This window comes from Sminthopsis crassicaudata, chromosome 1, assembly GCF_048593235.1.
Source record: "Sminthopsis crassicaudata isolate SCR6 chromosome 1, ASM4859323v1, whole genome shotgun sequence".
In the NCBI taxonomy this organism is placed as follows: Eukaryota; Metazoa; Chordata; class Mammalia; order Dasyuromorphia; family Dasyuridae; genus Sminthopsis; species Sminthopsis crassicaudata.
This window is the reverse complement of record NC_133617.1, coordinates 54,730,722-54,743,049: the sequence shown is the minus strand read 5'-3', so window position 1 is coordinate 54,743,049 and position 12,328 is coordinate 54,730,722. Positions and strand designations below refer to the sequence as shown.

The 12,328-nt window shown below is 54.3% G+C and overlaps 1 protein-coding gene across 2 annotated transcripts in view; it reads left to right on the top strand.

Moving 5' to 3' along the window:
• The window catches only part of LINGO3 (leucine rich repeat and Ig domain containing 3), a 34,641-nt gene extending 23,121 nt beyond the window's left edge, over window positions 1-11,520 (top strand). For both annotated transcript variants that reach the window (XM_074303865.1, XM_074303871.1), the window contains 3 exons: window positions 5,573-6,322; window positions 8,052-10,108; window positions 11,274-11,520. In XM_074303865.1, coding sequence (XP_074159966.1) covers window positions 5,606-6,322; window positions 8,052-9,131 — 1,797 coding nt within the window. In that variant the 5' untranslated portion in view covers window positions 5,573-5,605 and the 3' untranslated portion in view covers window positions 9,132-10,108; window positions 11,274-11,520. The remainder of the gene's footprint in view (window positions 1-5,572; window positions 6,323-8,051; window positions 10,109-11,273) is intronic.
• The last annotated feature ends 808 nt before the right edge of the window (window positions 11,521-12,328 follow it).

The window sequence follows — 12,328 nt, the reverse complement described above, 5'->3', positions numbered from 1 at the left end:
CATTTGGGGTTTCTCCTCACTAACTTCCATTTCCTCCTGGCATCCATGGCAGGTTTTCCTCTCGTTGCTCTTGGCTGCCTTGGTCCCTTAACTGAGCACAAAGCCTGGCTCTCCTCCACTACCCCTAGGGACCTGCAGCTGTCCCAGCACCATTTCAAAGAAACCCCTTATTAAAATGACTCACTGATATCCCCCCATCCTTCCCGGCGGGGAGTTTAGGGCCTGGTGGCTGCCCATTCCATGCTGGCTAATTATCTTTAGAAGGCGAAGACCATCTGGCCCTGCCAGAGGCCTTGTAATGCTGGGGTGTGGAGAGAGACTGGTAAAACATGGATGAGAGTCAGAATGACATGTTCATTGGTGGGGGGCTGCCTTTTCGTTTGGCTGGGGCAGCAAAGGCTTGGTGGTCAGATATTGGATTGTAAATCTAAGCTAGGTGCTGGAGGAAAGATTCCTGGAGAAAACGGGTGAACTGGATTTAAACTAGATTTAAGAGAGAGGGACAGAATGGGTACGGTGACCTCCTCGGCTCCCATGGGGTCAGTGGTCATCTCCATGCTGATTCCCAGGTCTGCATATTCAGCCCCAGTCTTTTCCGGAGTTCCAGGCCCCTATCACCCACTATTTAATAAGAAATTCCAAACCGAATGTCTCACTGGCAATGTAAACTCAACTTGGCCAAAACAAAACTCATTATCTTCCCATCTCTCAATCTCCCAATTGAATTTGTTTATTTCTGTAAAGGACACATTGATCTTTTAGTCTCCTGGATTTAACAATCTTGTCTTGATTAGGCTCTTTATAGCTGGTCCCAAACTACTTTCCCAAACTTAGTCTATGTTATTCCCCTTCCTGAATTCTAATCTGGATAAACTCTCCTTGCTGTTCCTCACAAAACAAAACCAAAAAACCATGCCATACCTATATAACCTATATCAAATTGTTTACTTAGAAAAGAAGGAGGGGAGGAAAAAGGGAGAAAATCTGAGACTCAAAATTTTATTTAAAAAAAAAAAAGAATGTTAAATATTTCTTTTTTAATTTCTAACAGCAATGTTTTATTATAGCTTTTTATTTACAAAACGTGCATGGGTAATTTTTCAACACTGACCCTTGCAAAACCTTCTGTTCCACCTTTTCCCTTCCTTCCCCTTACCCCCTCCCCTAGAGGCAGGTAGTCCCATACATGTTAAATATGTTAAAGTATATGTTAAATACAATATATGTATACATATTTATATAGTTATCTTGTTGCACAAGAAAGATCGAATTTAGAAAGAAGGCAAAAATAACCTGAGAAGAAAAAAACAAAAATGCAAACTAACATTAGAATGTTAAATATTTCTACCATGTTCAACATATATTGGACTACTTGTCATCTAGGGGAGGTTATGAGGGAAGGGGGAAATTGGAACAAGGGCTAATGTTGAAGAATTGTCCACGCATATGTTTTGGAAAATAAAAAGCTTTAATAAAAAATGAATATTAAAATTGTTTTTACATGTAATTGGAAAAAATGTTATTTAAAAAGGGGAGGAGCATGCCATTTCCTAACTCCATACTTTTGCTTTGGTCTTCCTTCAGCCTGGTAGAATGCCTCACTTCCTTTAAGACTTGGCTTGAGTATTGCTCACAAAGTGACTGGTACCTAGGATTTCCGGCTCTTTTGTGATTTCTATGGGAGTTTTCTTGGAAAAGATACTGAAGGGGTTTGTCATTTTCTTTTCCAGTTCATTTGACAGATGAGGAAACTGAGGCAGAGTTAAGTGAACATGCCCAAAGTCACCCAGATAGTAAATGTTTGAGGTCGGATTTGAATTCAGGTCTTATTGACTCCAGGCCTATTGCCCTATCCACAATACTACCTAGCCTCACTAGTATTTAATAAATGTTTAATATATGCTTGTGGAACTGACTTTCTACATGAAGCTTTCCCAGACGCATTCTGGCTCTGTCATTCATTGTTCTAAGTACCCTCCCAGCTCTGACCTCCCGGGTTCTAAGGGCCCTCCCAGCTCTGACCTCCCGGGTTCTAAGGGCCCTCCCGGCCCTGACCTCCCGGGTTCTAAGGGCCCTCCTGGCCCTGACCTCTGGGTTCTAAGGGCCCTCCCGGCCCTGACCTCCTGGGTTCTAAGGGCCCTCCCGGCCCTGACCTCCCGGGTTCTAAGGGCCCTCCCCTCCCGGGTTCTAAGGGCCCTCCCGGCCCTGACCTCCCGGGTTCTAAGGGCTCTCCCGGCCCTGACCTCCCGGGTTCTAAGGGCCCTCCCGGCCCTGACCTCCCGGGTTCTAAGGGCCCTCCCGGCCCTGACCTCCCGGGTTCTAAGGGCCCTCCCGGCCCTGACCTCCCGGGTTCTAAGGGCCCTCCCGGCCCTGACCTCCCGGGTTCTAAGGGCCCTCCCGGCTCTGACCTCCCGGGTTCTAAGGGCCCTCCCGGCTCTGACCTCCCAGGTTCTAAGGGCCCTCCTGGGTTCTAAGGGCCCTCCCGGCCCTGACCTCCCGGGTTCTAAGGGCCCTCCCGGCCCTGACCTCCCGGGTTCTAAGGGCCCTCCCGGCCCTGACCTCCCGGGTTCTAAGGGCCCTCCCGGCCCTGACCTCCCGGGTTCTAAGGGCCCTCCCGGCCCTGATCTCCCGGGTTCTAAGGGCCCTCCCGGCTCTGACCTCCCGGGTTCTAAGGGCCCTCCCGGCTCTGACCTCCTGGGTTCTAAGGGCCCTCCCGGCCCTGACCTCCTGGGTTCTAAGGGCCCTCCGAGCTCTGACATCCTGGGTGCTGGAGAGTGAGTTTGGCTGCAGGGGGAGGTGTGTGTTAGAAGGCCTGGAGGAGCCCAGAGGAGACAAGCTGAGGGGAGGAAGGAGGCCCTAGTTTTGGGGTGTTTCAGCTGACAGGACACCCAAAAATAGCCATTCAGTGAAGCTGAAAGGAAAGGCAGTTGGGCAAGGAGGTAGCCAAGCGGAAGGGCCCGCTGCAGTAGTGGCTGTCAGTTCCTGTCTGCAAACCTGGCCAGGACCGCCCCATCCCCACCCCTTTGTGACTGAACTGAGAGATTCAGGAGAAAGGGCAGCCACAGGAGGGAACCATTTCTGGATATGCTGATATGCGGGGGGTCTGCCTCAACCTCCTTATGCTAAGTCTCCTGGACAGCCTCTCTCATCTTCCAGGGTGGTGGTACCTTCCCCCTCCGCAGGAAGTTGGCTCTGAATGCATCCCTTCCCCCTGAACAGGCTTTGATTGACTTCTAGAAAGTCCTTTCCTTTTTTATGGAAGGTTGGATTGGATGGTCTTGAAGGTCCCTTCTAGCTGTCACCGTCTTATCTGTGTTCTAAGGCGCCTTTCAGCATGGGCCGTAGTTGTGTGTTGTAAGGTTCCTTCCAGTCCCATAAACATGTAGTGAGAAAAACATCCCAAGAGACCTGGTCCAAGCCACCGCTGTGTGGTCTTGGCCAATTCCCACATTAGTAAAGTATGGGAGCTGGGATACATAATTAAGGCTAGAAGGGATGTTCAAGGTCATCTAGTTCAATGGTTTTTGAGTCTCTTTATACTTTTGAAAAATTATTGATGATCTAGATATTAACCATATTATAAGTAAAAACTTATTTTGAATTTGTTGACCTTTGAAAGGTTTCAGAGACCCCTTAGAATTCTCTGGATCACAAATTGAGAACCACTGATCTGGTTGAGTCTTTCAATTTTATAGAAGAGAAAACTGAGACCCAGGCAGGACTTTGTCCAAGGTCACAAAAATAATTTGCAGGCGCAGGTCTTCTGGTTCCAAACCAGTTTTACTTCCTTTCTGTTTTTTTCATTATTTAAAAAAAATTTTTTTCTTTAATCACTACTGCTTTGCTTTGATACAACAAACACACAAAGAGCCAATACTTCCCAAAACACTTAAAGCTATCTGGTGGTAATTGGTGATTGACAGGATGAGTCCCTCTGCAGTCTTTCCCTTGATGCTGGCAAGGAAGTCCATGGTCTCTAGCTTTCATAAGTGGTTTCCGACACTGGCCGTTACATTTGATGCTTTTGTGAGTAAAATATTTATTTGCATCATCGTATTCATTGTGTGCATCGTTCTTTTGGCTCAGCTTTATTGGCATGTAGGTATTCCAGGTTTCCTTTGACTTCTTCATATTCATTCATCTAAGAGTCAGTGCCCTGTTCCACAATACTGTTTCCACCACTGCTAAATGCTAAAAACTCTTTTTCAGTATCTTGTGGTTCTGGAACTTGAAGTCTCTGTTTCCTAACATATCCAGTTGGAATTGAATGATTTTCCACAGCTCTAAATGTTCTAAGAGCCCTCCTGACATTTTGTTTTAACATTTCTCCTAGCTCTGACAGTCTCTATATTCAGCCCTTTCCAGCCCTGACCTCCTGAGTTCTAAGGGCCCTCCCAGCCCTGACCTCCTGGGTTCTAAGGGCCCTCCCGGCTCTGACCTCCCGGGTTCTAAGGGCCCTCCCAGCCCTGACCTCCCGGGTTCTAAGGGCCCTCCCAGCCCTGACCTCTCAGGTTCTAAGGGCCCTCCCGGCTCTGACCTCCTGTGTTCTAAGGGCCCTCCCGGCTCTGACATCCTGGGTTCTAAGGGCTCTCCCGGCTCTGACCTCCTGTGTTCTAAGGGCCCTCCCGGCTCTGACCTCCTGGGTTCTAAGGGCCCTCCCGGCTCTGACCTCCTGAGTTCTAAGGGCTCTCCCGGCTCTGACCTCCTGGGTTCTAAGGGCCCTCCCGGCTCTGACCTCCCGGGTTCTAAGGGCCCTCCCGGCTCTGACCTCCCGGGTTCTAAGGGCTCTCCCGGCTCTGACCTCCCGGGTTCTAAGGGCCCTCCCGGCTCTGACCTCCCGGGTTCTAAGGGCCCTCCCGGCTCTGACACCCTGGGTTCTAAGGGCCCTCCCGGCTCTGACCTCCTGGGTTCTAAGGGCCCTCCCGGCTCTGACCTCCTGGGTTCTAAGGGCCCTCCCGGCTCTGACCTCCCGGGTTCTAAGGGCTCTCCCGGCTCTGACCTCCCGGGTTCTAAGGGCCCTCCCGGCTCTGACATCCCGGGTTCTAAGGGCCCTCCCGGCTCTGACACCCTGGGTTCTAAGGGCTCTCCCAGCTCTGACATCCTGGGTTCTAAGGGCCCTCCCAGCTCTGACCTTCTGGGTTCTAAGGGCCCTCCCGGCTCTGACTTCCCGGGTTCTAAGGGTCCTCCCAGCTCTGACCTCCTGGGTTCTAAGGGCCCTCCCGGCTCTGACATCCTGAGTTCTAAGGGCCCTCCCGGCTCTGACCTCCCGGGTTCTAAGGGCCCTCCCAGCCCTGACCTCCCGGGTTCTAAGGGCCCTCCCAGCCCTGACCTCCCGGGTTCTAAGGGCCTCCCTCCTGGGTGCAGCAGTGAATCCCGCACCACCAGCAGCTTGATTTGAAGACCCTGGCTGGCTGGGCGCCCTGCTTGGTCATTGTTTCCCCGGGTTCCCTCATCTGCACAGTGGGCTGGAGGAGGAAATGCCAGGCCCCTCGGCACGTCGCCGGGCAGCCCCAGGCCCGGAGCGTGCCGGATTCCCGGGGCGCCGCCCTCACGGTCTCCGTTTCCTCCCCAGGTGCCCGTGAGAATGGTGGCGAGGCCCTAGACCATGCTGCACACCATGCCATGTTGGCTCCGGCTCCTGGGCCTGCATCTGGTGCTCCTGAGCGGGGCCCCGGGCGCCGGGTGCCCGGCCCGCTGCGAGTGCGTGCCGCAGCTGCGCTCCGTGGTGTGCCACCGCCGGCGCCTCACCGCCATCCCCGAGGGCATCCCCACCGAGACCCGAGTGCTGGAGCTGAGCCGCAACCGCATCCGCTGCCTCAACCCCGGCGACCTGGCGCCCTACCCGCTCCTGGAGGAGCTGGACCTGAGCGAGAACGTCATTGCCCACGTGGAGCCCGGAGCCTTCGGGAACCTGCTGCACCTGCAGACGCTGCGCCTGCGCGGCAACCAGCTGAAGCTGATCCCCCCGGGCGTCTTCACCAAGCTGGGCAACCTCACTCTGCTGGACCTGAGCGAGAACAAGCTGGTCATCCTGCTGGACCACATGTTCCAGGACCTGCGCAGCCTGAAGCGGCTGGAGGTGGGCGACAACGACCTGGTCTTCATCTCGCAGCGCGCCTTCTCGGGGCTGCTGGCCCTGGAGGAGCTGACGCTGGAGCGCTGTAACCTCACCACGCTCTCGGGGGAGTCCCTGGCGCACCTGCAGAGCCTCGGGGCTCTGCGGCTGCGCCACCTGGGCATCCCGGCCCTGGAGGAGCACAACTTCCGGCGCCTGCCCGGCCTGCTCCACCTGGAGATCGACAACTGGCCGCTGCTGGAGGAGGTGGGCGCGGCCTCCCTGGGGCTGGGGGGAGGAGGGGCGGGGCCCAAGAAGTGATTCTGGTCATTTTCAGTTAAGCCCTTTAGATAGGAGCCACAGAAAGAACTTCGAATTGGGAGTCTAGGGACCTACGTTCAAAGTCTAAGTGATTTGGAACAAGTGAGCCCTCCCTGCCCTCGTTGCTCCGCCCCCCACTTAATAGTATTGTATTTTTCCATCGCATGTGAGGATAGTCTTCAACGTTCATTTTTATAAGAGTCTGAATTCCAAGTCCTCTCCCCCTCACCTTCCCCCCTCCAAGACAGCAAACAGGCTGATGTACATGTACATTTTACACATATTCAGTCATGTTGTGAAAGAAAAATCGGAACAAAAGGGAAAACTATTAAAAAAAAAAAGGGGGGGGGAATAGTGCGCCCCAGTCTGCATTCAGTCTCCAGCTGTTTCTCGGATGTGGATGGCATTTTCCCATCCTGATCCATTGCAACTGCCTTGGAGCACTGTATTACCGAGGAAGAGCTAAGTCCGCCTGATAGCTGCTGTTCCCCGCACGCGACCCCGGGTCTGCCTCGTCACAGTTCGTGTAAGTCTTTCCAGGCTTTTCTGCTCATCGTCTCTTATAGAACAGTGACATTCCACCGCGTTCACACACCTTACTTTGGTACAACAAGGCCCTGGCACTGCCATTTACTATCAGTGTTCGACTTTCGGCCAAGTGAAGTGCCTCACACACCTAACGGGCCAGCTGAGGGGCTCAGGGTGGATAGAATGTTCTGGAGCAGGAGAACCGAATTTCCGTCTAGTCTGAGACCCTTAGCATCCGCTCGCTTTAGCCCACGAAGAAGGAAACGGTGAGCGACTCCAGTAACTTTGCCAAGAAAACGCCCTAATGGGGCAGCCTAAATGGCTCCCTAAGCATTGGGAGTGCAAATTAAAGCGAAAGGCGCCTCTACCATTAACAGCTCAGTCTCCTGGGAGAGAGCACAAGGGGAGACGCCGGGATTCAGGGGGAGCGGGAAAGAAGGAAGATGAGGGCCGGGAGAGCGAAGGAGGGAGAGCATTCCAGGCTTCTCTAGAAACGAGGGGGCTGGGCTTAGGGGCATCCGAGGAGGAAATAGGACATACTGGAACTCCGGCTGCACTGACAGGGAGAGCAGGGCTCAAGGACAGACACCTGTCTCCGGCACTAGTGAAGCCCCCCATGTCTCACTTTCCCCGTCCAGAAAGGGCATCAGGGAGCAGACTGGATGGCGTTTTCTCCTCAGGCTCTTCCAGCTCTAACATTATTATTAGAAATCCGCGCGGGATTTTGGGTACTTAATGATTTTCGGCTTCGTTTCAGTCACTAATTAAGCCGCGGCTGATAGCCTGGCATCTGGTAGACGCAGTTACACAACTGGCGCGGCAGGCAGATGTTTGGGCCCTGGTTCCCGTGTGCTGCCTGATCACAGAGAGGACTTTGTTCTAAAACTCTCAGGGGCCACGTGGGCCGCAGACTGGGAATCCGAGGGGCCCAGAGGCAGGGCGTTGAAGGGTGGTTGGTTTTTTGGGGGGTTTTTTTGAGGCAGTTGGGGTTAAGTGACTTGCCCAGGGTCCCGCAGCTTAACACTTTCCTGCCCCCTCCCTCTCGCCTCTTGCTGTAACGGGAGGTAGCCGCCCCAGCCCTCTCCGGCTCCGCTGTCTCAGCCCCCCCCCCCCCCCCCCAGCTCTGACGTTCTGTGGTCCGTTCCAGGTCACAGCCAGCAGCCTCCAAGGCCTCAACCTGAGCTCGCTGTCCGTCACCTACACCAACATCAGTGCGGTGCCCGCCGCGGCCCTGCGGCACTTGGCCTACCTCACGTCCCTCAACCTGTCCTTCAACCCCATCAGCACGGTGCCGCGGGGCTCCTTCCGGGACCTGGTGCGCCTGCGCGAGCTTCACCTGGCGGGGGCCCTGCTGGCCGTGGTGGAGCCGCAGGCCTTCCTGGGCCTGCGCCAGATCCGCCTGCTCAACCTGTCCAACAACCTGCTGGCCACGCTGGAGGAGAGCACCTTTCACTCGGTCAACACGCTGGAGACGCTGCGCGTGGACGGCAACCCCCTGGCCTGCGACTGCCGCCTCCTGTGGATCGTGCAGCGCAGAAAGACGCTCAACTTTGACGGGCGGCTGCCCTCGTGCGCCACGCCGGCCGAGGTGCGGGGGGACGCGCTCCGGGAGCTGCCCGACTCGGCGCTCTTCGAGTACTTCGTGTGCCGCAAGCCCAAGATCCGCGAGAGGCGGCTGCAGCACGTGGCGGCCGCGGAGGGCCAGGCCGTGAGCTTCTTCTGCCGCGCCGAGGGGGAGCCCGAGCCCGCCATCAGCTGGCTCACGCCCCAGCACGGCGTGGTGACGGCGGCCGGCGGCGGCCGGGCCCGGGTGCTGGCGGGCGGCACGCTGGAGATCCGCGAGGTGCGGGCCCAGGACAGCGGCACCTACGTGTGCGTGGCCAGCAACGCCGGCGGCAACGACTCGTACTTTGCCACGCTCGCGGTGACTCCCGGGGCCAACCGGACCCTGGGGCCCGCCGAAGGGGGGGACCTGGCGGCGCGCAACGACACGCAGCCCCCCCGCTTCCCCCTGGACCTCACCACCATCCTGGTGTCCACCGCCATGGGGTGCATCACCTTCCTGGGGGTCGTGCTTTTCTGCTTCCTGCTGCTCTTCGTGTGGAGCCGCGGCCGCGGCCAGCACAAGAGCAATTTCTCCGTGGAGTACTCCTTCCGGAAGGTGGACGGGCCGGCGGCCGCGGCTGGCCAGGGGGGCGCCCGCAAATTCAACATGAAGATGATCTGACTCCCGCCGGGGCGACCTCCTCCTCCCTCCCGGCGGGCCCAGTGCTCCCTCCCGGCGGGCCCCGTGCTCCCTCCCGGCGGGCCCCAGTGCTCCCTCCCGGCAGTGAGCCCCGCCCCACCTTCCACTAGCAGCGGGACTGGGGAAGAGCCTCCGTTTGCTTCTCTGTAAGGGTGGGGGGAGGGGAGATCCTGGAGGCCCCTTCCCCTCCGTAAAACTCTCCGACCTTATGATCCTTCTCGTTGGAGAGCAGCTGGGGGGGGAGGGGAGGCTGTCCCCCGGAGGCACCCGGGCTGGGGTGATTGGATGTAGGAAGGGGGAGGGGGAGTTTCCACGCCTGAGAAACCCCAGCCAGTGGGGAGAAGCCGAGCTCAGAACCCCTCTCCCATCCACCCTCCGGGTCCGGGTGAGAGTCTCCCCGCCCTACCTTAGCCCGGGTTTTTTAAAAAATATCAACTATGCATTTCTCAGAGGGTGGGGAACGGGAGGGGCACAGCCAGGGCTGGGAGGGGGTTTTTCCTTCTCAAAAACAGAAAAAACGCAGAAATGCTTTTCCCCCAAGGATGCATTTCTAAAGGCTTTTCACTGACAGAGCTGCAACTCTGGGTGACCGGGGATGGTCCGTTCTCCTTCCGGTCCTCCTCGTGCCCTGTGCAGGGGCTGGAAGCGGGAGACATCCTATGGCAGCTCTCAGAGACCCGGGCACCCGGGTGAGACTGCGGTAACGCTCCCCCTGGGGGCTCCCCCTGGTACAGCACCTGCGTGCCGCCCGCGTGAGGCACCGGGCGGTTTCCCCCAGGTCATAGCCAGAGCACACGCACAGCTCAGACCGGGAGGCCGGTGACCACAGAGCTGGCGCCCAGAGCCTCCCCACTACTGCCCAAGTCAGCCACAGGGATGTCGTGACCTTTGCCCCAGCATCTCCCACTCCATTTTCATGGCTCGGATTCTCACTTGTGGCAGAGCTCGGGAGACAAATGGTAATGAGAGGGGGGAGGGGGGAGAGGTCGATGCAGTCTGGCTCATCCTCAGCAGTCAGGGTGGGGGGGGAGGTGGTTCCAAGGCCTGCTCATCATCCCTCCGGGCTCCCAGGAGAAGTGGGCTGTGGCCTCAGTTTCCCCTCTGCACAGTGGAGCTGGAGGGGGGCAGAAGAGTTAGACAAACCTGATTTATTTCTTGACTTTATCACTTCACTTTTGACTACCCCACCATGGCTTTTCCTATCAGAGAACTGGAGCCTCTTTTTACTGGGTAACCATCCAGTTTGCTCTTTGGAAGGGGACACTTTTTTTTTTTTTAATTAATAAAAATTAGAAATTATAGTCACCTTTCTGTCCGGAATCATAGTGACTATGAAATGTCAGAGCAGGAAGAAGGCCATCACCTAGGCAGGCACAGTGTGCAATGGAAAGAGTCATGACTCGGAAGTCAGAGGATCCGAGTTCAAATTCTGCTTCTGATGCTGACTACCTGTAAGCTTGAGGAAGTTGTGAAACGCCCTGGGCCTCAGTTTCCACACCTGTAAAATGAAGAGTTTGGACTAACTGATTTCTGAGGTCCCTTCCCACTTTTAGTGCTTATGATACAAGTCTCTTATTTTATCTCGGATGATTGAGACCCAGATAAGTGAAGTGAACCTCTGATTCAGAGGTCGCAGGAGGGGAAGGATGCCCGTTAGAAGAGGAGGGGCTCATGCCTGCTAGGATGCCAGCCCCACCCCCATTCTGATCCACAGGCAATCCCAAGTGCTGCTGCTCACCCCCCACGGTGGCCCAATATTCCAAGCTGGGAGTTCCTGTACAAAAGCTTGTGAGGAATTAGAGGTCCAGCAATGGGAGAGAAGAAGGGCAGAGAGAAATCCTGGGCTAGCATCAGGATTCAGATAAAAAAGTGGGAGTCAGAATTTAGCTCTCCCATCAACCTGCCTGCACAGTCTGGGTCTCACTTTCTGCTCTATGGGAGGAGGTTACACCAAGGCTCAGGCCCTCCTAGAACTGATTTTGGGCTCTGTGCTCTTAAGGCCCTGCCTGTGTTAGCTTTCCCTATTTAAAAGAGGGGTTCACAATTTCCTCCATCCTGATCTCAGAACTCTGGCTCACTCACACTCAGCTTCCTCCTAACACCATTTTTTGTCTTTGGTTAAAGGAAAACTGAGACCTGATTCTTCCTTGCAGAGGTATACATACCAGTTATGTCCCAGGGGATCCACAAATGAATGTTGTTGGAGCAGGGGCCAGTCACAGCTGCTAACAAGGACTGGTGTGATCCTCCCAACTCTCTTCTTTCTCTCTTGGAGAAGAGGACACAAGTAAATCCCTTTTTGGCCCCCTCCTCCATAAAATACCTTGTCTCCACACTTGATTTTCTGTATAAAAGCATGTGTTATCTCTAAGCCCTCACTGGCTTCTGCCTCCTTCTTGGGATATGTGGTTATGGGGGGAGGTGAGAAGGGAAAAACTCAACTGAGACCTTCCTTAGTTGTAAGGATGTACAAGGAGTTCAGAGACAACATCTCACTCAGCACAAAAAGGGCTATCTCAGTCTGTTCCTGCAGACAATAAGGATTTGGCCCCTGAAAACCTAGGGAAGGAAGTCCTCAGAGTCTTGCTAATGAGTCTTCTCCCCTTCACTCCTCACCCAACTCTGTGTTCAGGTCATTCTTAATTTTTTTTGCACTTAACTATTTCATTTTTCCAATTATATGTAAAGATAGTTTTCAACATTTATTTTTGTAAGATTTTGAGTTCCAACTTTTTCTTCCTTTCTTCCTTCCCTTCCTCCTTCTAAGAAAGCAATCTGATATAGGTTATATATGTACAATCATGTTAAACATACTTCTACATTAGTCATGTTGTGAAAGAAAAATCAGAACAAAAGGGGAAAAAACTCACAAGAAAGAAAAAGCAATAAAAGTGAGAATACTCTGCTTTGATCTGCATTCAGACTCCATAGTTCTTTCTCTGGATGTGGAAGCTATTTTCCATCACAAGTTATTTGGAATTGTCTTGGATCATTGCATTGCTGAGAAGAGCTAAGTGTCCTAGTTGATCACACAATGTTGCCAGTACTGTGTACAAGGTTCTCCTGGTTCTGCTCACTTCACTCAGTATCAGTTCATGTAAGTCTTTCCAGGTTTTTCTGAACTCTGTCTGCTCATCATTTCCTATAGCAGAATTAGATTCGTATACCACAATTTGTTC